The sequence below is a fragment of the Pseudopodoces humilis genome, chromosome 3 (assembly GCF_049639895.1).
Source record: "Pseudopodoces humilis isolate 2021_Gansu_Grassland_sample_001 chromosome 3, ASM4963989v1, whole genome shotgun sequence".
Classification (NCBI taxonomy): Eukaryota; Metazoa; Chordata; class Aves; order Passeriformes; family Paridae; genus Pseudopodoces; species Pseudopodoces humilis.
The window spans coordinates 70,224,224-70,251,579 of NC_142202.1; the positions used below are offsets into that span (position 1 = coordinate 70,224,224).

The window sequence follows — 27,356 nt, forward strand, 5'->3', positions numbered from 1 at the left end:
AAAGAGAAGGAGCTTATGGCACATAATAAGTTACTAAAGTCACCCCATATAAGGGGTCATGCTTCGAGAATGTTCCCAGGTCTCTCCCCTGATTGGTTGCTGTTTGTCACAGTGTTTTGCGTATTTCTAACCCCAATTTGTGGTTGGATCCATGCCCTCAGACTCTGCCCTCAGACCTACCCTATGTATTGTGTCAGCCCCTAGTCCTGGTCCTTGGAGTTTGACCCACTTCTCTGTATGGTTTATGGGCATAGTCCCCTATTTTCTTTTCTCTTAAACATGTTTTTCTTTTTTGGTCATCTCCGTTGTTCCTGCTCCTATTTATTTTGCATCACTGGGACCCTGGAGTCAGGGAACCAAAGGTTTGTTGCAGTAATCCTCACTGCAACAACTAAGTTACTGTTTTGGCTTGCTTTTTACTCTCTAAGCATCACACCAGCTAACAGTTGAAGTTAATAAGAAGTTTCCTTGTGTCATAAGTGAAAGCCACACTTCTAAAATACCTTCCTAATTTTTTTGCCTTTGGGTGAAAATCTAGTGCAGAGACAGGCCCGTCTTCTTCACACCAGAGTTTTGCTTGGTGTTTTTTCTGTGAAATCTTGTGTTTCTTTATCATTGGCTTCACAAAGCTAATGGTGTGAGACCCCTTATTTCTCAGAAACAGGTGGAGCACGGGGGCTGTTAAAGACTCCCTTGTAACCTGGTCTAAAAGCATATTCCTGCAAAGTGGGACAGGAACATAAATTCCTCCAAGCCTGGTGCGACTCATTATACAAGTCTGCCCTTACTGGACAAACCCTTTCATTACCAGGCAGTTACATAATCATGATGAGCCCCATCCCATTTTTCACAAGTCTGTTTTTCAGGGAAGGAAATTCCCCAAACTTCAATAGTCATTTTCCATATGCAAAGAGATGTTTAGTTGTCCAAATCCAAGAATAAGTTTCTAAAACAAACATTCTCCTCTGAAGCCTCTAGTGGGCTTTTGAGTTGAGATGGCATGTGGGTTGCAGAGCATCCCCCCTTCTGTCTTTTCATTTCACCTGTATATTTAATTTGAATCACATTTTTAAATTCTGTTCTCTCCATGTGAAGTAAGTTTGTGTCCTCTCCCCTTCTGAATTGTGCTCAAAGCACATGTCATGACAAGGCTGATTCTCCTCTACAGATCTGGCTGTGGAAGTTGGAATGGGTCAGGGTTTTTAATGTTTTCTGGAGAGATATGCAAAATGATATTTAATAAATACTTGAAAACTTGAGTAGTGGGTGAAAACAAGTTGATGTAGATTGCTGTTAGCATATACCAAATGTTTAACTTTTGATGTTCTCAGTATTTAAATATATGCATGTTTGACTGTGATCGTATGGTCAGATGGTGAATCCTATGATTGAGATATGCACATCAATAATACAGTGGTCTAACATCCGTTTAAAAAATGAGTATGTCAGAGAGTTTTTTCTTATTTACTTCTGACAAGTCATTAATAAAGCAAATTGGATAAAAGCCCTGAGGCTGGTATTTCTTGCATTTCTAATAAGGAAGCCAAGAATCTTGCCAAGTAGCTCCATGCCTTACCTCTAGTGATAGCTATAGAATTGTCTATTATAATTAATTTTGAAAAAATGAGTTGTGTTATTTTTAAAATGTAACTGCACCTGTAACTATGAGTGCATCCTGATAACCCTTCTATACTGAGCAAGACGGAAGGTACTTTCTTTAGATGTTACAGACTGAAAACTCTGTTTATATTGTCACATCTGGAATTGTCAGTTTGAATTGAGGGGGTTTTCAGAATAGTTTGTAATTCAGCCTAAAACTAGTCTGGGCTTTCAATGACACTATCCTATGCTTATAAATCTTCTTCATCAGTGTAATTGATTTTGGTTGTATTATAGACTTTCCCAGCTGCTTTTTATTAGAGCTGTGTGAACAGATCATTTTTTCCCCCCTCCTTTTGTTTGACAGCTGAACAGGGAAGGCAGAGGAATGGAATTCATCTTTCTTTTCCTTCCCTTTGGTAACTACACGGGGCTTGTGTATGGCCTGAAACAAAACGATTGATCTTGTCAGTGGGACACCTTCAATAGAATGCATGGAAAAGAAGGGTAAAAATGACCAGAAGGTGTGAGGAGGACAGTGATCTGTCCATCAGTTCTGTGGCCACCAAACACACCTGGGTGGGGCTGGAGGGGCTCCTGTGGGGTAACTGATGGAAGGGCTGCAAGTCCCACAGCTCCTGCTTGCTTGGGTCATGAGCAGGACATTTGGGCAGCACTAACATTTATCTAAACATTTAGCAACATCTTTTTGTCTCTCTCAAAATACCTTTTCACATCAGTTTTGTTGGGTAATTTGTTCTGCATTCTTCCTAATTAAATTTGAATTAGCACTAGTACCCATGAGTATGGTCTCTTCTGCTACACCCACTTGCAGTCAGTTGGCTTTACACTTGCCTGTGCAGGCGTTTTTTTTACTGCCTTTTGGTACCATGAAATTATCCCTATGTCCAGCTCTTCCTTACAGTAACTGTTATAGTTGCCATGTTTCCTCTCTATTGTTTAAATTCACAGTTTAATATGATGAATAAAAGTGCTAGGAACGTGGTTTTGTCTCATGCAAATAATTTTGAAATCTTTGCGGTATTTAAATATTTGATACAAATGACGCTTGCAATGAATAGCAGATTTTTATTTTAATAAAAGTGTAAATTACCGATGGAGTTAAACCTGGCCGTTATTGGAGGTTGAAATTCTACTGAAATAGCTGCACGTGTCGAGCAATACACAAAGCACTAAGTGAAATGTTCGCTTGATTTATTCTGTGCAGCAGACGGACCCTGGTAGTAGGAGGTGTAATTTGCAGCACATTAGCTATTAGCCAGTGTCACTGCCTGAGTGGGTGGTGTGAGTCTCTTGTGCGTGTGCAGTGTCACAGCGCGCATGTGTCGGAGCCAGGCGCTTCTCCCCTGTGCTGTAAGATGGATTTTTTGATTTTTTAAGTGGTTTTTTGTTCGGTGAACACTGTGCTGTATTTAAAACTGTGAATCTGCCAATTTTCAACTGGGTTACTCCGTCACACGGATAATATCTAGAGTAAATGCCTTTCCCTCTCCCAGATTCTGAATTCCAAAACTGAAACGTAGAGGTGTTTGACTTTCCTACCTTTTTCTGGTATGCAGTCCCCGAAGGATGAAATATGTCATTTGCAGATACCCAGCCTGTAAACTTAAGAGGAAGCAAAATTGTGCTAATGATTGAGGGGGGTTTTTTGGGTACCCTATGCATGCATTTGTGTTGTTCAGCAGAGGTTTTCCAAAAGAATGTCAGCTTGATGTATCTTTTTTCTGTGTGCGCAATTTCACTTGGGTTTCTTTTAGTTCACTTTTTTCCCCGGAGGCACCTGTCTCCTGCCACATACCCATCAAGACTAATTGCACCATCTGGAAGACTTTTGTGTTGCTGTTACTTGTGCAGGGTATCTCTGGGGAGCTTAATTCAGAATGTGAATGTGACCCCTGAAGCCATGTCAAGTAGCTGCAGTAGTTTCTAGTGTCTAAAGGATGATCACCGGGGGCTTTATTTGTTTCAAGTCTAATGCGGTTTGCTTTAGTGTGGATATGTTACATGTCAGTAACACAACATGTTTTGAAAATGGAGTTAAACTTTGACTACTGGTTTGGTAATTCATAGAAAATCCTGTCTGAAATTACATCCAAACTATATGTAACGTAGAGGCTGTATGATTAGGTGTAGCAGTGCTAGACATATTGCTCCTTACTACTTGATTTTTATGTTCTCTTCTTCCCCCCACCCACAGCTGCACTTTTCATTAACAGTTTTCTGCTAAGAACGTAAAGTATTCATTGCTAGTGGTGTTGCAAACCCCCTGAACAGCCCATAACACTTGCTTTTGCTATTGCTATAGACTGAGTATTTTCAATAGAGGTAATTTTCTTCTTCTGTTCCTTACCTAGTCTGAATCAGGTAAAAGTGCTTCACTTCTAGTGTCTGTCTAGGCAGTGGTTTATTCAAAGTCCAGTTCTCCATGTTCCTGTGCTGAGCACTTTTGGCATCTACCTCTGTAACATCCTGTCACTTGACAAGCTGTAGAGCACTGGTCATGAAAAAGCAAAAGTGTTCTGATTGTTCAGAGTATCACTATAATTTGCTATTTTTTTAGAGCGTTATTCATGTCTTATGATATCTCTGCCTTTAGTAATACACTCTAATTTTACCACATATATGTGTGGAAAAAAGCAATTTTTTTTCCTAAAACTACTTTTCTTTAAAAATTATGGAGTTTTAAATAGTGTTGAGGAGATATATTTTAATTCAGTTGCATCGTCTGTGTAACTTCTGTGGTTGTGAGTAAGGTGGTCAACTGAAGTTCAAGCCAGAGAAGTACTTAGACCACCACAAACAATTATGAATTCTGTGTACAGGATGCATACTCAGTATGTATTATTCATTATATGTATTTTCTGTCTTTTTCCTGTGTAATTTAATGTTCTTTGTGGCTCTGACTTTGGAAATCTATAGTTTTAAGTGTATAACTGCCTTGGCTGCATTCTGTTAACTGTATATTGGAGCATGGTAAGAAACAAATTATACATTCGTGTGTTTGGTGAGAATAGAAATATGCAGGTGACAAATTCACAGAATGCTGAAGGCAAGCAGTTGTCCCCCTCCTTCTTAAAATCTCTCACTACGTGTACCCAGTAAACAAAATAAAGGTGTATATCACATGACCACAGTGCGTGTGCCCTTGAGCAGAGGTCTGAGCAATCTTTCGTGGGTTTGAGTGGCTGGGAAGTACTGGGGGGCTGAACTAAAAAAAAAAAAAAAAAAAAAGATTTCTGCTTTGGAAACTTAGATAGAATCTCCCTTCTACTGCTTTTTATGTTATTCTGGTCAGGGTTGCTGTGAACATGGGCACACCTGACTTGTGCAGGATGGGCCAGCCTTTCAGCCTGCAGGTGAAACAAATAGGATGTGAGCAGATTTTAAAGGCACAGAAGTCATGGCCTCATTTGGCTAGTTAGATCTCACCAGAGCTAGAAGTGTTGTGGGTTGTGGTAAAAAGCCATACTGGCCTCCTCTTATCTTAATTGATCATGGCACTTGTAAGGTGTAGCTGCAGTGAGTAGGAGCTTGGGTATCTCTTGGAGGGAGGAGTATTAGCCTGGAATTGGGTGTGTGAATGTGGATGTGAAGATCAATCCCAGAATTTGATTATTACCAGCTACCTGGGTGGTGCTGCTCATTCTTCTCTGAGAATAGTTCGGACCATTTCCTCAGCACTGTAAAACAGGATGTAAAGACCCAAGAAGTCATTTTATTTGCAGTAGTGCAGGAACTTTGACAGAGAAAGGTGCTATTTAAATGATTCTTTTTCATGTTTATGTGTCTGTGTTAATGAAGCAGTATACAGAAGGTACACTTGTATTGCAGAGTGTACATGTAATGACAAAAGTCCAAATGAAACTTTAGATTGCATGCACTGTTTTCTTTATTCAAACATACTTGCAAGATCAACATCTTAGATTTTTTTTTCATTCAGCTGATTTAAAGACAGTTCTGGTTTGATTTCCCTCAGTTATTAGGGCTAAAATTATACTGATATAGTATAGATATATACTGTATTATACTCTGATATGTATAGAAGATGAGTTAAAGTGCTTAGTGAATTTGCGATGTAGTTCTTCATGTGTTTTATTTAACAAATATTTAGATGATATCAGAGATATTGACTCTTATTTATTGGAAATTAGTTTGCAAAGTTTAATAGCATCTGGAGTGTATTATCCTTTTGTCTAGCTATTTATCTGTATTAATGAATGTAGGAAGTAGAAAGCAAGTTTGACAAGGACAGGAGGAATACGGTTGGAGACATTTCAGACAAAAAGGAAAGCAAAGCTCACTTTAAAACAAATTAAATTCTGAAGTGTTATACCTAAATGGTTATTTGGAATTGATCTCAGCGAATATGAGTTTGGGTGCAGTTTCGTTTTCACCCCAAATTCAAAGTTGTAGCATTTGAAACAGATTTTTTTGTTTAAACCAGCTCATCTCGACTTCATTTGTCTCTAACTTTTTTTGTACATTTTTCATCAGTTTCTGCATTTTTGTTGTTTTCCTAGTTGTTTTATGTACTCTGCCCTTTGTTCACAACCACTAAACAGTTTTCTTCCAGCAGGTTATATATAGATTTTGGCTGTACCTTTCCTCCTTTGCCTTTCTTCTCATGAAGTAGGAGGGTTTTGCCTTTTTTTTTTCACTTCAGACAAGAAACTGAAAGCTTTTATTATATTATTATATTACTGTTACAGTAGATTTCATTGAATTATTCTGAAATACTTCTGTCATCACATGATGTGAAATGCAAGAGAAATGCTGCTCCTTGAAAATAATAAAGATTTAATTCAATCCTGAATACTTGTTTTTCCCTGCAATAGTAGGATTTCATTGTAAGTGTCAGGTAAAGGATGACAAAGATCATGATTCATAATTGCAACTTATTTCCTTGCTAACATGAATATTAAAGACATGATGAATGGATGGCAGCCTGAAGTCTTTTCTCCACTTTGGTACAACTACTGAACATGGATTGTGAAAATATCTCTTTTTTTCTTTTCTTCTTCCTGTTTTAGGGGTTTTGTGTACGATAGCCGAAACAATTTACAGATGCGAGGTTTGGTCGTACTGCTTATTTCCAAAGCTGCTGGACCCAGCACAGCAGAACTCTCTTTCCAGCATGACATGGTCAGTGGAATTTACTCCAGGTATGTAGTATGATATGCTAAGTATGATATGCTATGATGTTGGTGGGCAATTTCTTGGTGGTATCAAAGCATCCTAAGTGGCCTGTTCACCCAGTAAGGAAAATCAGTACTTACCTAATCACAAACCTTTGTTCCTCAGATTTATTATAAGCTTTCCACAGTGAAAACCATATACTCTTTGTATAACTCTTATTGTATCTTAATTGTGGGTTTTGGCACAACCAAATTGAAAACATTTGCGTCAAGGTAGTTAGTTGAAAGTTTACATTAAGAGGTGCTTGGAATAAAAAAAGCCCCAATGCTGGAAAATATTTTTAAATACACTATTTTTATTTTGAGTTCCTCCAATGTAATTTGGGTACACCTGTTTACTAGAATTAACAGAGTGAGATGCCAGCCTTGTGGGATGCCAGTTGGTCTCACTGAGCCCAGAAGTTTTTGTACAGCCTGTTTGAAGATGTTTTCCCATGCAGCAGCTGTGTAGAAAAAAGTTTTCACCTCCCACAGCAGATTTACTGAGCCTACCATTATGGTTCCTTAGGCTCTCACCGCGACATTTCAGCTTCATTGAGTTCCTAAATATTTTTTAGGCTTTTAAACTAATTTTCATAGTACTAGTAACAACACTTATGAAAATCAGTGGTTGCTCTCCTTTGTATATTTGACAGTGAGCTATTCCACTGAAGTAAGTAATGAGATCTGTTGAAAAATTTGAATTTATTAAAATTCTTTTGAAAAATTATGTGTTCTTGGTTGTGGAAACAAGACTTGTATTTTTTGTCAATTGTGGTTCTGACCTCTGTAATATACTAAGTGAAGATGCACAAGCTTAGTGACATGTTTACATCCTGATTTGTTTCAAAATGCAGAGGTAGTATAATAGAATTGGAAAAACCAAACAAATACAAATTTTAAAATCTATGGAGTATCTTAAAAAAGCAGAGAAGGAAAATATATGAGAGCTAGTACAGGCAGAAATAAAAAAAAATAATAAAAAGGACAAGGCTGTAAAGCAGGCTTGTTATGGGAGAGCTGTGTTGTCTCTTTAGCTGTTTAATTCCATTCTTATTTTGTTTCATCCATAATGTCCCCTTAGGGTTGTAAAATTTTTATATTTATATGCAAATGGTGCTGTATGAAAGCATAATTCTAGTTTGTTAATTATGGCACAGGAAGTATTTTAGTTTGTTTTGTAAATGATTAAAAAAATTTACCTTAAGTATGCCTCATAAAAAGAGAGAAAAGGTATTATTTTTTTGATAACTAAGTTCTTGAGTATGATGATTCTGGCCATGCAGGTAAAGTTTGAGCATTTAAAGCTGCCGTTGGGAAGGTGACTAGTGAAAGTATTCATTAAGGAGCAAATAAGACCTTGAATTAATAATGAGCCATTTGGTGTAAATGGACATCATTGGAATGGTGCCAGTTCAACCAGCTGAAAATCTAGCCTAATAATCTAAGTTTGAGCAAGTCAATAGCCATTACAATATCTAGTTCAGAGTTACAAAGGTACACCAAAAACGAAGCAGTTTGGAATATGCCCCACACAAGTTCACTTAAGGTTCATTACTGTTTTCAAAAGTGATGACTGTGGAGTTGTTAATTTAAATGGATTTTCAATGACACTTGAAGTCCTGCAGCATGGTGTAAATATAAGCAAATATGCCACTGGATTGTTTCATTTTGTGTCATGATGGTCAGCTCTTGCCCCCTACTTAAGTTGCTGTGGGCTTTGGCTTTGCAGTTCTTTCTTTACATAAGGTACTTTTCCAACTACACTTATTTATATGGGAGTCTAATTTCTGATTTCCATTTCTCCGTTGTATATAGCTAAGAGAATAGGCGGCTTGTAAAGTTGTCATCTTAAACGGTTTTTGTGATATTTTTAACATGTGTTACAAGTAGTGTTTTACAAACTGCCCTCTCCTGGAGACGAACAAAAGGATGTTGTTTTCCATTAATGCATTTTTGTCTGCTGTCTTGGTTGCAATATAATTATATATGGTTTGTGTATATTTGACATATATATCAAAGGCAAAGAATATCCCTCAGTTATATGAAGAAATATGCTTAATCCTTTATTGCTTATATGTCTTCAGCTTTGGATAGTATTTTTTGGAAATAGATTCTTACAGATCTCCAGCTCAGCTGTAATCTATACAGCTCTTTTTGTTGCCATGCCATATAATTACTTCATCTTTATATATAATGTTTTGCTGGAAATATTATTTCTGGCACTGTAATGAGCATCTTCACTGCCTGATACTTACGTGCTGTGAACATTATCTTGTGGACTATTAGCTGGGATATGGCTCACTTGATTTTAGGATACTTAGTAGTGATTAATTGCATTTCTGAAATCTGAGCATGAGCTAAGTTGTTCCAGTACTTGTCAGCAACTGCACCAGCCCAGTCTTTCTTTTTCCAGTGTTTGTGTTGGAACCAGTTCTTGTGCTGTATTTAAATATTCAGTCTTGCAGTAGATAGCCAGGTTACATCGGTCCTCTGTAACTGGTACTACACTAAATGTACAATCTGTGACCAGGAAGATGTAACACTGTGATAATTTAATTTTTTTTTAAAGAACAACATGGTAGACTTTTTCATCCTGGAATTTGGCATGTTCTGCATAACCTCTTCTCACTATTTCATATTCTTAAATCACAATAAAGTAATACAAAAATTATAATTAAAACAGATACTGAGAGCTGAATTTGGAATAGAAAAAAAAAATCCTATTCTGTTGTTCTCTAGATATGTCAATTCAAGGGACAATTGACCTAAATGTATAAAAATAGATAATCTAGTTTCGTAGCTGGCATCTGTTTTTCACTGGTACACAATGGAACAAAACTAATGCCTGCTACCAGAGAACAATCTTTTCCAGAATAATGAGGATTACAATTTAGGTAGTTAAGGAGCAGGGCTAGTGTAGTTGAATGGTGCTGCCTCTGGCCAGCGTTGCCTTCAGCTTTAGCACTTCATAATTTGCAAGAGTCGTGATCTGCCTGCATTAATCTGGGGCCTTGGGGGTCATTGTGTGCAAGGGTGTCATAGTAACTGCTGGTTGCCTTATGAGCCATGCTGAAGATAAGGGAGGAAGTGTTATAAAAGCCTGCCTGGCATGCTTTACACTGTTCAGCCACCTCCCTGTCGTGTTGGCAGCAACCTGACTTTATTCCTATTGGCGGGGAAAAGAACCTGGCTTTACTTCCAGCTCAGCACTAGTGATCCCAAAAGAGGATGAAGAGAAGTAGCAGCATGATAAACAGCTCAATTTCAGCTGCTGGAGAGATTTCCTAAATTAAAACTTTCTGCTGGTCTCTTAGCATTAAAGAAAATATTTCCTTGGCTACAGAAGCAATGCAAATACAAGGATCAATTGTAGCACTCACTACAGAGTATGCAACCACTACCGTGTAAGAGTTGATGTCAATGCCTGTACTCAAGCAAAGCACGCATCCCATATTGCCTTGAAACTCCTTACTCCTGTGCTAAAGAGAAAGCAGAACTCACATTTGGGTTTAGGCAGAATCGAATTTATCATGCTAATAGTGTCAGAGAGTACCTCAGATGTGACACAGAAGGCTAGAGCTTCATAAGGGTTTTGAGATCCATTTCCTAACTGGTGATTATACTAGAGTCTGACACTGCATTGCCTTCTCTCAGAGCAAAACTCACTTGGATAGGGAAGCATGCAGCTTGCTGTTATTTTACTTGCTGGAAATTGAATTGTAATTAAAATTGAAACTCCAGGATTGTGTGGTTTCTGAACACTGACAACTTTATGCTTCATGGTGGAGCTACATTCTCACAGTTGAAGATACCAAGACTGGCTTGGGTCCTCTCTCAAAGTACCCAAAGTAGTATCTTCTTCTGTTCATGTTTGTCACTGCATACACTACTGACTGGGGATCTCCTTGGCTTTATATTGAGTAATGAATGCCTGACATAGCCTCTGTATTGCAACTTAAAATGCAAGTGACACCAAAGAACAAACTTGGGCCATCTCTTCAGCCCTCGGAATCCTTGGCTCTAACACAGCAAGTTATTTTCTTCTCTCTGTTTTGCCTTTTCTCCTTTTTTTCTTTTTTTCTTTTTTTCTTATTAGTGCCAATTTGAAAAATACCCTCTAGTATTGACATCTCTTGAGTCAGCTCTGCAGTTTCCTTGGATGCTTGTCAGAGGTTCAAAACAATCCTTTTTCAGTTAAATCTGCCTGTGCATTCACACTGGTGGATCCTATGGTCATTGACAAGCAAAGACTTTAATCAATATGAAATATTGAAATGAGAATATAGGAAGTACTATTTCAGTTCTGTACTAAAACTTGCTAAATCTAGCAGATTGCTGGATTTGGACTATCAATACTGGGCTCTGTCCTTGCACCTTCTTCCTCGGGATGATGCAGCTGACCTTTGCAGCTCCAGGAATTCATCACTTTGCAAGAAGAACATGCTTCACTACAAGAAGGTACTCACTGAATAAGCTTGTCTCTGAATCAGAGTCCTTCCTGCTGCTTGGAAGAGTAGTGGCAGTACTGTAGTGACAGGAATCATGAACATAGATTCCTTTTCCTTAGTGGTTTAGAAATTATTTTGGAATCAGCATTGGTTCTGCTTCCAATAAAAGCCCAGTTTAAGAGTAAGCTGGCAGCAGATGCCAAGTCCTTGTTATGGTGGTGTGTCTTTTGCTTGTCATGTTCCAATACTAAGTTGTCCTGAGTACCCTTTTTTGGAGGTGCACACACGCACACAGGGGTCACAGAGTGGTTTCACGTGTTCTTTGTCATTGTGGTCATATCACATATTGTGGTCATCTTGTTCTAACCTACTCTAAAGAACACTTAAAACTTAAATCCAGATCTTAAGCAGAGGATTCATTCACCCATAGGTTTCTTTTTCGCTGAATGTTTCTTTGATTGCAAAGACGTCAGAGGGGGTAGGTATCTAAGGACTGTAAGAACAGAGGACATACTGCTCTGTCCCTTTGCAGTTCTACCCAGCTTTTTCCCAGCTTCTTGCTAGATATGAAAACAAAGCTTTGCCTTAACTTAATTTCCTTTCCTTGTATTCCAAAGAGCTTTATGCCATCTTCAAAGAAAGTTTTGCCTTCCATTAACCTCCTTTAGGGTTCACCAGATGATGTTGATAGTACACAGGTTCACAGGATAATTCAAGTTGGAAGGGATATCAGGAGGTCTGTAGACCCACCTCCTTCGGAAAGCGGAGTCAGCAATGAGGTCATTTCTTCATGAAGGTCAGGTCTTTCAAGAACAGTCTTCTTCACAAGGTGATAATCAAGATGTGTTTTAAACAGATGAGCGAGCATCCTGGCCTGTAGCCTCAGCTCTGTGTCTAATGCTGTCATTGGTGTGCATTCATAGCTATGGAGCTCACAAGAGGCTACACTGATGTTGGCATAATTTAGCCTGTTAGGTGTCTTTATGGTCATTTGACAGCTGAAATATCCAAAGAACATTCCATCCCAAGATTTTCAGAATTAGAAATGGTGACTGTGCCAAGGCCTCCTTTAAGAACCTGAGCATAAAGGTCTTGTCTGTCTTAGGGATATGCCACTGTGTTTTAGGGACAAATTGCTGTGTATTAATGGGGACGCTAGGCATCTCTTCTATTTTTCACAGGTGACAGCTCACCATCTGCAGTGGTCTGTTCTTATCCAAAACCCATGCCATGGCAGCCATAACAGAGGTGATGCTGTGCTTGTTAGAGCAGTCTTTAATCGCTGTATGCATGAGGAGCACTCGGGCTGCTTCCAGGGAATCCAGGCTTATGTGAACGATGATCCTTGGACAACATCAGTCTGCAAAGATAAATATGGACAGGTGTAATCAAAAACTCAAAGGTAATATGCTGATTATAGTATGCTTTTGAGATTTGCAGTCTGCAAAAATGTGCACAAATGACTTTACTTATGCCTGTGGCCTAGACTGCTGTAGGACTGGGATTTTATGGGTGAGAAAGATCTGAAATGACAATACTCTTTATGTATTTAGCATAACAGCATATTAGGTGAGAGCACACCTTCTCTGGAAATTAAGAAAATGTAAAAGGTGTTCTACATTGAGTGAAAAACAGAATAAATACTGCATGAGGATATGCATCTTTGGCTGTGCATTCCCTGAGAGCTCCAGTTTTTGGCAAGTAGCTTGTGTCCTGTTCGTGTGAATGCAGCCAAACAGCTGAGAGATGCTCATGCTCAGGTGACTGTCACATCTCCAGTCAGAGTAGATTGCTACAGTAGCAAAGGGCTGCCTTCTGCTTTAGGAGCAATGCTCTCTGGCAAAACAGATCTTCTACTGTGAAAAGTGTATCTTCACTTGCTCAGCTCACCAATGAAGTTTTGTCAGCAGACTCTTTCTACTGTAGACAAGTTGAAAGATGTTTGTAAATTTAAATAGTTGTTTAAATGCCTTCCAACTGGAATGTATCTCCACATTAACCTATATTTGATTATCAGTGGATCTATGGAAAGAAAGTAGTCCCCTTTTAAAAGAAAGAAAGAAAAAAGCAAATCTATTACAAAGCCTCCTGGCTAATTAGCCATGGGAAACATGAATAAATTTTGGTGAACGTGTGAGGTTTATTGTATTGCTAAAGTGTAAATGACACTTATAACTTGCTTTGAGCTGTTTGCTAATAAATTTTATGAAAGCCTTCTTTTTACCTCGCATGGTGTAGGTATATCTGTGGACAAATTCTCTTTGAGAATTATTGTAAAAAGTAAAACACAAATGAAAAATAAGCAAAGAAAGACCATACAGATTATTATTTTGGTGCCTACAAAAATACAAAGAGCACAAGTGTGTGACTCTTCACCTCAGATCTTGCCCTTCTTTCAGTTTCTGTACTCTGAACTGCATAGGGTGTTAACTTCAGAGATTGGATTTGACTGTTTCTTAATTTCATATTTTCAAGTGAAAAATGATTCCTAACTCTACAATGGACTTCTATCATGTGAAGAGTACTTCTATATTAGTAAAAAGTTGGGTTTTTTTTTCCCATTTCCATTACTACTTTTCTGGGTTTACTAGTAATGGAAACTAAATTAAATTTACCTTGACTTGGTGCAATGCAGAGGGAGTGGCTGAGATTCAGTTTGGGAGACCTCATGTTCCATTGCACCTATCCCCATCAGTGATTGCTAAATCATGGTAGAAAATGTTTAAATAGAATAAAAAGTAATAAATGAGAAAAATGTAGTAAGACCAATAGTGTATGTAGGAGCTCAAAACTCAAAGAAAGCAGAGGTCTTATCTTTTGTGATATAAGTATTCAGCCTGGGAGTTTTAGTACAGTGTAGCTGTTGCACTTTAAATTCACACTGGCTTATTGCACACAAGACCTGAGTCTCAGCTGCAGATATTGCAGAGATTAATCTTATTAATGGAACTGCTAATTGGTGTTTGACTTCTAATTATAGTAACAATAGGCCATAACAATCAATCCTCACCTTTACTGGGGCACATTAGGACTCTTTATCATAAAAATGATTTCCTTTGGGACTTACTGTTCTTATTTCTGTCTTCTGGAAGGCTGGCTTTCAGCAAAGGTGCAGTATCCCAACTAGCAAGTACTTTGGAAGCTTAGCTAATTAACTGGTAGAGAAAATGCATAGTCCTAAAATATTCACTATCTAAGTACATTAATAAGTACAATGCTCTTGACAAAATTGTTTGAAAGATAATGGGAAAAGTATGTCAAAATATGAGCAGTGATATCTTTTATAATCTTCAAGAAATATATAATTTTGTCTCCCAGTCCTTGGTAGCTTTCCCATAGCTTTTAGTGAGAGGAAATCCAAGCAGTTATTCTAAATTATTCTGTTTAGTTTTTTTCTCTCCAGGATAAACCCTGTGAGATTCATCATCTCATTTACAAGATGAGTCTCGGGAGATGAAAAACACATACAACTTGATTACATATTCCTATTGATCATCTTCCATCCACAACAATAGAAATCAACTCCAAATACAAATCTAACTATATTACTAATTCATTACAACCAGTACTTTTCTTCATTAACTTTTATTGTTTTCAGCATACTTAGCATGTGCAAATACAGCAATTATATGTTGAGTAAGAAAAGGTCTTCTCCTTATAGTGCAGAATAAATGAAAAGGCACTTTTAAAATAAAAAGTTCTATTACATTAGAGCTGATCAAAGACTGTTCAGAGGTACGGGCTCAAATCTTGTTCAATATAAGTCTTTACAGCACTAGACAGCTGAGCAAGGTAAACTCAGCAAGTACATCACAAAGTGTATTTGGTTTCCATTTTAAAAAGGAAGTAATTTTCAGTATCATAGAAGGCATGGTAAGGATGGCTTACCCTGGAGAAATTGTGATGTCACCTCTGTCTGTCTGTCCAGCTCTCCCTTTTCTTGGAGCTTCTTCCTCCCACTGCTTGTGAAGTGAGAACTGGACTGCCGTGATGTGCAAGCATAACATACTAAACCTGAGCAGCACTGGTGGAATTCTGCAGTGGGTCAGGAGAAGCTGTGGGAGCAACAAAGCCCTGCTTTCACCCCAGTGGGAGCTTTTCAAAGAAAGACCAGGGGACCTGTGGGTAACAAGGCCTGGCACAGCCTTCCTGGGACATGGCATGGCCACATACCAGAGCACTTCAACAGAACTGTGTGTGCTGAAAAATCTTCCCCTTTCCCTTGCAACAGTTCTCTACTGGAGAACTTTTACATTTCCTTTAAAAAAAGTGTAATAGTATTTGTGAAATTTCTAACCATCACCTGAGTACAATCCAGTGCTGTGATGACAGCACACAACAGCTTTGGGGACTGCTTATCCATCAGAACTATGACATCAATGTGGCCGATTGCTTCACTTCAAATTCTTTAATAACTGTATCTATATCATTTATTTGTCCTAGAGTCCCAACAGATTTCCCTTGCTTTTCTACCTGCTGAAGTACCACTTATCTTCTTTCTGTCCTATTAGCATCTCCCTTGACAAATTTTGCAATGCAGATACACAGTTTCAGTACAAATTTCTGCAGTTCTTGGAAAATTGTAGCAGTATGAAGTTAAGTATTACAAGGCATACTGCACTAATTAATTTATTTTCTTAGTATGATTCGGTCACTATTCTGATATAATGTAACTGAAGATATTACAACATTTTTCATCTGCTGGTTGAGAACTCCATGAGTATATGTATATGAAAATATGAGACTGTATAAAGATTATGCAGTGTTCTTTCACTTCCACATGAAATAATGGCATGTTCTGGAGCCTAATCACAATAAGTGAATGAATATTTCTTGTGGCTTCATTGGTTTCTGGCCTTTAGTAGATTTTCATGTGCAGTTTGACAGCTCTGAGATGCTTCTAGAGCAAACAATAATAAAAAGGGCAGCAATAGTATGCTGATGGTGTGAACAGAGCACTGTGTTCCTGGACAACAAAACTTGGTTATTTTTAATATATTCAAGTATAAAGGTGAATGTATGAGTACATAGGTAAGAGTGATTGATGATTTGAGAAGAGGAATAAGGAGTTGGGATCAAGATTTCAAGAATATGAATGCAATATAGTATTCTCACTATGTTTTATTTAAGAAGATTCTTATGCAATCAAAAGAAAAATCAGAAACACAATGGGTTTTTAATAGGGCTTGCAGCAACTGAAAACTTACGATCAGCTGTGCCAGCATGATTATGGAGAATGTTTGGTACATATGAGATTTTGTGAGCTTGATTGCCTGATTCCTGAAGTCCATTTAAGTATTTGGATTTCTAGTTTTTAATTTTTCCGAAGACTTGGCCAAATTTGTGTACATTTTTGTGGAAACAGAAGATGCAGCCAAATAAATTATGCATCTATTATTGCCAGAAAGGGAAGAAAACTAAACAAATTCTATTTTATACTGAACAGTATTTCTGATTTCTTTCTCATGCTTGCTATGTTTCACCTAGACCCTGTTGCATGGAAAGCTTGCTTCAGTCTCTTATAGCTGAAATTTCATTCTGGCTTTTGATGTCCATGCAACAAAACCAGTGTAAAAAGTTCAGCTACATTCATAGCTGTTCCAGTAGGCAAATTAAATTTTAGCAATGCTCTAGTATTAGCTGCAGTCAGGAAAGGATCCTAGTTTGTGGACTCTGCTAGGAATACTGCAGAAATAAAGTTTGTTCTTGAAGGTAGCTTGTTATCATAAAGCTGTCACTCCATCATCACTTGCTTGGGGTTAATGTTGCTTGAATTGGTTGATGTCATTTTATCCCTTCCTAAAGTGTGTAAATTGAATCATTCTGGGATGAAAGAACTGAAAAATGAAATCATGAAATTTTCAGATACCTTATATTTTAATAAGGTAAAAATAGATGGAAATTGTGCCAATGGTATAATAGTAAGTCATTTTTGTAATCAAAGGACACATTTTTCTCAATATCACACCGTATGCCATTTGCATAAAGTATATACGAATAATAATGACAAAACTTTGCAGACCTCAACAGCACCAAATGCTTGTTACTATGCTGATATGGTCCCAGAAGCAGCAGTCGTTGCCTTGCTCCAAAAGGTTTATTATCCTTTCCCTGCTGGCAATTCTGTCAACACACCTGGTGTAAGGGGCAAGGTCTCTGAGAAGTCTGCTGTCTCCCTTTAGTTATTAGTCTCTTTCCTTGTACATGGCAGGCAATACCCATCTGCTGCATACTTCTGCTTTGTGAAAAGCAAAAGTATTCCTATAAAAAAACATTTTAATGTATGGTATTAATGTCCCTATCCAGTTCTGAACACTGAAGGTTCAGGATGGGAGAGGAGAGCTGTGATAGCCATACTTTTGATTACTGACTAACAGAAATGTAGTTACAGCTGTTCAGAATACAACAGGTTTACTTCATAGTATGAGCTATCTGTGGTTGTGCAACCAGTATGTTTGGATTTTTTAAACCCCTCTGTATCTTGGATATATATGGGTATTTCAGACTACGCAGTAATTGTTATATAAGCATAATAAAATATATATATATATATAGTTATAAAATAAACCCCAGCCCTATCTGGTACACTGTATTCTGGTGATTCACATTTTATTTTTTAATGCCTTTTTCTTGTGCAGTTAGACATATGAACAATCTATTCTCTTAACAGGACTGTTCATTTATCAAGTGTTCATTCTTCATGGCACAAAAAAGGTTACCTTCTTTTTGCTCTCACATAAAAAGGTTCCATGTATTTCAGGTGTCATTAGTACTAGAGATTTAATGTCAAGGTTAGTGCACCTTATCTTTCAGCTACATTGAATACAATTACAGACAAACTCTTCAGAGAGATTTCAGAGAAAAACTGGAAGTAATAAGTCAAGCTGGCAGTCTCAGAATGGCTGACAGCGCACAGGAATGGGAATTTCTGTTAATAGTGGTTCAAACTGTCACCCATAGTCATTGCAAGTAAAATTATAGACATGCTTCAGTCTTGCAGGGCTGAGAAACATCTAATCAATTGTAGGAAAAATTATGTTCATAAAATTAATTGTTAGTAGCCTGTTTCTTGCATTTACCTATGAGACCTTTTATTTCCCTTCATATCTTTTTAGATGGTTTTAGTGCAACTATTTAAATATTTTTACTAAATAAACCACAGAGTAGTCAAAACTGTTTTTAAACCATGATGTGAAATTTCTTATAAAATAGATGCATGAGATATAATCAGAGGATGCATGTTGTTGAGGGACTGTGGAGCAAATATGGGTAATCCTGGATGGATGGGCACCCTGGGTGTTGCCCACAAGCAGTCTGGCTGACACATGCTGTCATCGTATGGGAAGGAATGTTGGTCATTTCCATAACAAAATATGTAATTTTGTCCATCATCATGTTCCTTCTGATTCTTGCTGTGGTGATAGTTAGGTCATCCAGTCTACAAATGAATCCTTTTGCTCATACCTCATCTTTTGAGGGTTTTGGTCAATATATGTTACTCAGTTCTGAGTCTTTCTATCTATCATCGTGTATCCTACCATCACATTTTCCCAAAGCCATGCTATAGCAGCTGTTGCCAAAGCTTTTGATCACCTCATATCTTGCCATTTTTTTGGCTCTCGTTTACAATACCTAAAACTTCGGCTCACTTCAGTAAGCCAAAAGGAAGGCCTCCATGCTTACTCCATTGTAAACTCTTGGCTTGCTCTTCTTTCACCCTATCAGTTTTGAATGTCTTATTTTTGTCTTTGACTATTAGAAATACAATAAGTTTGTTTTAAGGAAGCAGTGGTTGTTTTGTTGTTTCCAAACCAGTTGCAGTTGTGCAGAGATGGGCTTTCTTGTGAGCAGTTTTTTTTGAGTCAGCTGCTGGTGTTCATTTTTGAATTTAAACTTAGTCTGAATTGTCTGGAAACTTAGCATGGAAATAACTCTATAAAACTTCTGTATGATGTTTGCTGTGTTCTGTTTAGACCTTTAAATTAGCATGATGCCCTTTGGGTCGTATAATGAATCAAGGCTTGCATTTGTTTCACATTGCACAGGTTTCATATTTGCTTCATATTTGCTCATGTCTGCCTGCAAAAGTGCCACCTTATTAGGGTAAGTGGTTTTGTCAGTAATAAAATGAGTTGTACAAAGGGCAGGTAGTAGGATGACCTTTTTGCAAAATACTGTTGTTAACTAAATGCAGTGAACATTTTTTTTACCAGGGTACCTGTTCAGTTGTCATAAGACTGGCATTGCCTGAAATTAATGGAATTGTGCTGTTAACAGTGGTTTGTGTTCTAAGCATTCACTGAGGATGCAAGAAGTCCACATTTGGCTTTCTTGAGAATTTGAAAGGATGTAAAAGTACTCTGTCTGAATTTTTAGAAAATTTCTCTAAACACGGGGATATAGGACGTCTCGGTCAGGAATGGCTGAGTTTGTAATGTTGTTTCCCTCCCAGTAACTTAGCGGGGCAGGATCTGGGGTCCAGGTGTCTCACCTTTCTCTCCCATAATCTCCTGCATACTGACTTTTTTCACTCTTTTGCCATCTGGCTGAATGAATAATTGAAGGTTTTGTGTAGCAGCAGAGTAACTCGGCAGGATTGGCCAAGGAAGGAGGTGTGAGGATGCCCTGGCCTTGAGAGCTGGGTGGCTTCCTGATGGGAAACCCAGATTGCTGAGTGATGTGCCGCATGCCTCAAAAGAGGAGCTTGGACTGGTAAGACAATTCTCCGCAGTCAGGTGGCACATCTAGTACTTAAGTCCTTCCTCTCTTTTACAGTTTTATGACTTCCAAATGCTGACTGTCACTTAGAGTTTGGGGGACATTGGCATATTTTTAAATGATAAACATATCCTTGCTCGTGCTGACAAATTTTCACATTCCCCTCATTACATCTTTTCATCCCCATACTGTCTATAAACACAAAAAGGCAGGAAAATAAATGTCTCCAACAGTAATTTTCTAACTGCAAGTCAACATATGCAGCTGACTAGAAAGGTATTTTAAATCATCTTATAGGTGTTTTCTCAGAGACACTCTAGTTATTTGAGACAACTGTTTTTTCCACCTGCTGTGAAGGATGAGTTGCCTTTTGGACACTTAAATATTTCCATGCTGTTAAAGCAGCAGATTGAAAAGCAGATGAGAAAGTTCAAAGCCAAGGCTGAAAGTTCAGTTTCAACTTTTAGTTTTCTGACTTTTGTCACTTTGTGTCACAACCTAACTGTTGTTTTCACTTAGAGCTATTAAGAAATACCAAGTTTACCCATTTAAAATTGGTTATCTTTCTTTACAGCAAATGGCAGTGAATTTCATTCCTTTTAGTACCCTGTGTTAGATAATAGTTGAGAGAATAATAGATTCCAGGGACCTTTGATCTACCATTACTATAAAATAAAAATAAAACTTTTTTTTTTTCCCACTGACCGTAATGATTTTAACCTTGTGTACTAATTTGAATGGGCTTGTGGGGGCAGAGTCTTAAATGAGACACAAATGAAGGAAAAATTGCTAATGCTGCCACTGTATATCTAATGAGCACTGTGTAATAAACCATAACCTCTTCAACATTTCTGTGGAAAATGGTGTGATTATTTTGGATGGCTGGCCCTCTGTGTACGGCTCATTACCATCTGGCATAATGTGTATTGATATAGCCTGTAATTGTCAACTCTTATTTGACATGCTGCCTTTAATAAATGTGACTTGCATGGCTAGAACCTCCTAATGGTTATATGGAAAACTGTAATTAAATAAAATATGTATACTTATGTAAAATACACACCCTTATATCCATAAAATAATTTTGTAGAAGGTCTCTGTTTTTCTTTATCTTCTGTCCTTAGTGGGAATATTTGTGTGTATTCCCAGGTTAGTGCTGCATTACCACTGTGGATACCTAAATATGTGCAGACATGAATCTTGAATAGGTTGTTTCCTCTTGCAGAACTTGCTTCAAATACATTTTGAAATACTTATTTTCTGTGCACTGTAAGACAGAATTAATATACCTGCCATAATAGAACAGGTTCCCTGCCTGATGGTGGCTTTGTGTGCTCCTGTGCTGGGAATGGGAGGTAACTCTAATGGGCCGAGTGGCTCTGGTTTTGGTGTTTCTCCTGAAGAAGGTGGCTGAAATAAATGTATTTGTAAATCTCAGTGCTGAAAGTATTTATACCTCCTTAAAGGTAAATGGGCTTCTGGCCAGTGGTCAATTTTCAGATAGAAGGACCAACATATGCTGCTAAATCTAGTCATCATCTGTTTATTATCTGAGAAGTTGGGGGTTTTTGGTTTTTTTTTCCTTTACTGTTCATTCCTGTATGAATAACTAAGAGATATCATTCTGGTAGTCATACTGGCTGCCTTACAAAACATAGGATTTCCCCAACTTTAATAAATTTTAATATTTGTTCCATGGGTGTTCATCAGGTGTTACCTTCAATGGCACTGCTGATGGAGAGTCTGTCATTGCTCTTTGTAACAGATTTTGGAAAGTGACTTCCCTTTATTCTTTTTGGATTTCCTTAGGTTCAGGCTACTGGTTCTTATTTTATGTTTGCTTGATAATTAGCATATTCTGTTGAATTTGTTTTCTGTAGTATAGATGCTTAAATTTCCTTTAAGTATCTGTGACCAAATCTACTGATTCAATATCAGCCTTCTCCATGCATAAAATAGCTTTAGTTCTTCACTTCATCTGTTTTCTTTGCTTTGATTGTTAGGACAAAAATGTTGAGAAGTCATACTTTCTCAAATTCTTCTTGATTGAAATTTTCAAGTGATAATTTTTACTGTTATCAGAAACTCAGGGTTAACAGAAACACTTGCTAATATTCTTCCGTTAAATAATCTGTGGATCCTACTGGTCTGTTTGACGACAGTCACATTCTGTTTTAGGTGATTATCTCAGATTACGTGTTCTTTTAGCCTCCTTCCAAACTTTGGGTGCTTTCTTCTTGAAAGAATCCCTGGTCTTGTATATATGTGGTCTGCATTGAGGTCTTTTGATTGATCTTTTTTTTTGCATTGCATATTTTAACTTGAGTAAAGCATATTGAACCAGCTCAGTTGTCTCTATATTGAGGATGGTTCAATCTCTTTGCTGTTTGTTAGCTGTGTTACTCATTTTCTGTTGCCTTCTCTCCTGAGTGTAAGTTCTCTGGACCTGCTAACTGTAATATCTTAGCCACTCTTGCTGTTCATGACCAATATTCAATTCTAGGCTAAGAGATGTAAGCACCTGCTTATGTAAATATGTTGCTTAAAATATAACAGGTTTTCTACAGTGCCTTGCCTTTATGTGGTTTTGTTTCTGCCTAACCTTACATAAAGGACCGATGCAGTTCTTACAGTTGTTCTTAGTTTTGAGGCTTTTTTAGTATATCCATTTTTAAATTGCCTTTGCTCAGCTCTCTCATCTCTGCATTTTCTCATCCAGTCCTTTATCCGTTTTCTTTTTTGCCTGGTTTCTCTGGTTTAGATTGATTCCTATCAGTTTTTCAGTTTGTATAAGCTAGGTAGGGAAGGAATTATAACTGACTCAGGTTTTGTTTTTTTGTTTTTGTTTTTTTTTGTTTAATCAGCTTAGTCTTTTTAATTGGGTATTTGTGGCTTTTTGGTCATATAGTGAAATATTCATAAGAAGTTTCCAAAAAGTATTCACATTTTCCTTTTCAATTTATCTATCTGATTCAGCTAGTTTTATCATTGAAAATATTGCTCATATATAATGTAGGCCTTTGAATATTATCTGTCATATTTATAAAGAAAGTTTGTATTCTGGTTTGGATTATATTGTTTTCATATAACAAACGTATTGAACTCACATTCACTTGTACCTAAATTTTTCTGACATGATGTCTTTGTAGCAAATTGAATCTTTAATATAGAGAATTCAGGTTTAATGCAACATTTCTTGACCCAGCAAAATTCCTTTTAGAAATTCAACTTAGTGTCAATGCAGTGTCAATATACCTGAATATTGCCAATATACCTTATTGCATGAGCATACTGAACACTGAATATCTGCATCGTTATTTACAAAATGAGAGAAGTAAGTCTTTGAAGAAGTAAACATCTTAGCTCATGCTATTACTTGATGAAGTACTTAATATAGTCTACATAGCTCTTCATATAGTCTACAGCAGATACCAGCTGGAATTTCAACCTGCCTTTTATTAGAAGTTTAAATCTTTATAATTGCCTTATAAAAACACAATATTGCCGTTGACAGCTTTACTTCATTTTGGAAATGTGAATCTTCCCATAGGGATAACCAATGATTTTAAAATGTGATTATGATATGTGATTTTATAAATTTGACAATATGCTTATAAATTAGTGGCTCTAAATTTTATTATTGATTTTTGGTGTCTGTGTTCAAGTAATCCAAGAAGTCTTTTTCCAGATAACTTACTAATTTTTTCTTTCTATCTTTGGGTGAATACTCATGGTTTTTCCTCTGGTTTGATCAGTTAGGTTAAGCTAGCTATTCTTCCTTTAAAAAATATAAAAGCCATAAAACCAAAGCTGTAAAGCTATTTTTTTTAACAATACTTACGTAAGTACTGGCTCATGTCTCTAGTCTGTTTCTTCTCTAGCAGTGTAGGAAGGATCTCTGAGAACAGAAAAAGCAATTGATATCTCCCTCTTTTTCAGTTTCTGGTGCTTATGAAATCTGTAATAACTGAAATAAAATCCAAAGCTATTTAACTTTCACATATCCTGGTTTGTGGGGATTAAAAAACATACCTAGGCCTGCCACCACATCTCACTGTTCTTTTAATACCTGTCCCTTGCAGAATGTTCTTTGTATTCTTCTTGTTAATAAAGTCTCAATATGACAAGATTTGTCTGTACAGCAAGAGTATCTGGATTCTTACCATGTCAGCCCAGCCTGCCTGCTTCTCATTGTTCACACAGCTGCATTGTCACTGGTTTCTGGATCTTTTACAGTAGCTATGTACTCCTTACTGAGCAGGTTTCCTCTTGATATTCCCTTCTTTATTGGTCCCAGCCTGTCTGCCTGGCTCTGGCAACTGGAAAACATCCGTTTGACTTAGTGATTCTGGTGGTATTTTCCTTCTGGCTTTTGAGATTAACACTTTTTCCTTTTAAACTGAGTTTGAGGTAGTGATCCTTACCAGGTCTTTGTCTGGATTCTGTCACCTATTTTCCATAATTGATGCTTTTGTTTCCAGGCTGGGATTATTTTTCTTTTATGCTGTGTGACTTGAAAGGGGAATTGGCGTGATGAGGCCATTTGACCCAAGGAAAATGTGCTATAGGCTGTGATCACTGTTCTTCAGCCACTGATGCTTTATAGGAGTAAGCCAGACACAAGTTCAGCAGTTGGAGCTTCGTTTTGCTGAAGATGATGGTGCAAATGTGGATTCTTGCAGTCTGGTATGGGTAGCTGGCTCCCAGGCTGGAGGGCTCCTGGCTACACTGTGGTGACACAGTGGTGGCCATGTTGGCACATCAGTGGCACTAGTCAGGAGCTGATACAAGTTGGTTTGCTTGCATGTTGCTGTCTGGAGTACAAAGTGGGAATTGGTTGCTTGTGGTAGCCCTAACAATGAAGCCAAGACCAGTGAAAACCCTTCAAAATATCTGCACTAAGGAAGGGACTGACTTCAAGTCAGGCTTCTCACTCTCCACTGCCAGCCACCTACAGTGCTTACGGAAACTGGCTTGCCAAGTTCAAGTGAATGTCTGCCCACTAAAAATCAGAAAACATTTTCAAATCCTATAGTGGGCTGAGGTAAGATCTTAGTAAGACAAATTACAGGAAACAACCTAAGCAATAATCAGTGGTGGGGGTGACAGAGAATGAAAATGTAAGGTCTTTTCAAAAATAAATAGCAAAATATACATAAAGCAGCATTGGTAGAAATTTTACTTCAAAAACTTTGTGATACTAGGAAGTGAAGGAAATGAAAGAGGTAGGAAATGTAGCCAGTTTAAAAATAAACTGGTTTTTAGGAATGCAGTTAAACAAGCTAATCAACAAAATAATCAAGAAACTTCATAGACCTGATGTCTTTTAATTTATTTTTTCCTCATGTGTCTTAGGACCGAGGTAGAAGGAACCACAAAAGTCTTGGTCTCTAACCTGGTTATGGGATAGGAGTGGGTAGATGTTTTCTACTGGTTAACAGATACGAGTCATGGTAATGCGGTGAATATTTGGTGCTCTGCTCGAATCTGCTGCTTTACCCTGAAAATTTTTCCTGTTAGTGAAATCACAGCATCTGCCATACATGTTGACTGGCTTAAACACCTGCCCCCCTGCCATTTAATTTCTTACAAAAGAAACTATACACAGAAGATGTGAATGAGACTTTCCATCACTATGATGCTATTTGTTACACACTATGCATTGTTCCTCTAATCATGGTTTATTAACCATGGCATTGACTTTGACGGGTGAATGGGAAAAAGCACTGTAAAAATCACTGTCCTGCCTTGCTGTGTAACTAAGTGAATTATCTTGATGTAGCACCAGCTAGCACTCAAAACATACAAGGCATTGAATATAGTTCAAGCACCTTCTTGTCTTCCTAGAACTTTTCTTTCTGTTCACTGTTCACAAAAAAAGTAAAATCAGATACCAAGTGCTGCCCAAATACATAGTCAGTACCTGAAATAATTACTTTAATTCTTTAGTTAATGCTTTTTTATATGAAATTTTCCATTAAAGGCGCTATTTCTTTTTATTTCAAATTCGTGTGTGTATATGAAGATTATTATAGTTGTCACTGAAATGGAATGGATGCTGATATTTTTTTAATTTTTTTTAATCCTGAATGTAATGCTTTTCATCCAAATTAATCCTTTTTGTATTGAAAGGAAACTCTTGAATTGACAGTCACAAAGAAAATGTTCAAATCTTGGGTGTGTACTGTTAGTCACTTTAATTCAAAGCTTCAATGATAAGAGTTCTTAAAGAATTTTTGATCTATCAGTTTCATTATCTTTGTTCATTGCCACTGCTTCAAAAATTTTCAAATATTATTTTTAGAGGGTAATTTAAGTCTTTGGCCCATTTCTGTGAAATATCATGCCTAAAAATGACATTTTAAGTATTAAATATTTCTTTGCATAACGTGTCATCCCTTGAGAAGCCCAGTGTAGTTCTGATGGATAGCTGATAATGAAAGGTAAACTAACTAAAGTTCAATACAACTTTACTATTTAAAATGTCTTTTTTATCATATGTTTTACAGAATCCTATTATTTCTTTCTAGAGTAGGACTTGAAATTATGAACTTTGTGATTTGCATGGAGTTCTTGCTTCAGAGGTGAAAGGCGTGGAAGTGTGAGCTTTGCTGATTCTTAGCATGCTTTCATTAAGGAACTTTGTGTGTTTAGAAATGCTGACTATTTTCTCAGTAGTACCTTGTACCAAGGTAAGTACAGGTAATTCTTACGGCAGCTGCTTCATTTATTTTTTTTTTTTTGACTTTGGACTCTGGAGTGAAAACAGGGTGGAAGCAGTCAGAGTTTGTCATCCCATTGCCGTTTCCAAGTCCAGTATTGCTAAAACATTATTTTTTTGCGTGTTGGGATCTGCTGCTTTCAAATACAAAATTATTTATTCACTGAATTGTATTCCAGATGGAGAAAGCTGTGTATAGTATTTCTTCAGCCATTTAGCAGCAACTTTGTAGCAGCAGTGTTTATTTGTTGGATACTGGTCTTTACAAAGTCGTGTGGAGGATCCTCCCGTATCTGCGGCATTGTGGGCTTGTTATTGTGCCTGGATATTGTAGAGATTATCACAAAAAGCATTAAAAAATGCATTGCCTGGGATTTCTGCAATAGCATTGATTCTGGTATTTTTAGTCTGCTAGGGATAGAGAGTGGAAGAGCAATATGTAAGATCAGAATTAGACATAGATTATCTGCCTAATACGGTTCTTGTTAGCACAAATAATGTGAATACTATTTGAAGAACAAACGGATTATAGGAAAAGAAATGAAAACATCCAGATCCTGAGCATTTGGAAAGCATGACACTGATGTATTTGTGTAACCTTTTCATGAAGAGCGATGCTGAAGTCAAAGAGGGGATTTTGATTTCCTTCATTAAAAGCTTATTAAATGAAGA

The 27,356-nt window shown here is 37.3% G+C and overlaps 1 protein-coding gene across 3 annotated transcripts in view; it reads left to right on the forward strand.

Moving 5' to 3' along the window:
* The window catches only part of PDSS2 (decaprenyl diphosphate synthase subunit 2), a 111,821-nt gene that overhangs the window by 41,516 nt on the left and 42,949 nt on the right, over positions 1–27,356 (forward strand). For all 3 annotated transcript variants that reach the window (XM_014248332.2, XM_014248333.2, XM_014248334.2), the window contains exon 2: positions 6,651–6,782. In XM_014248332.2, coding sequence (XP_014103807.2) covers positions 6,651–6,782 — 132 coding nt within the window. The remainder of the gene's footprint in view (positions 1–6,650; positions 6,783–27,356) is intronic.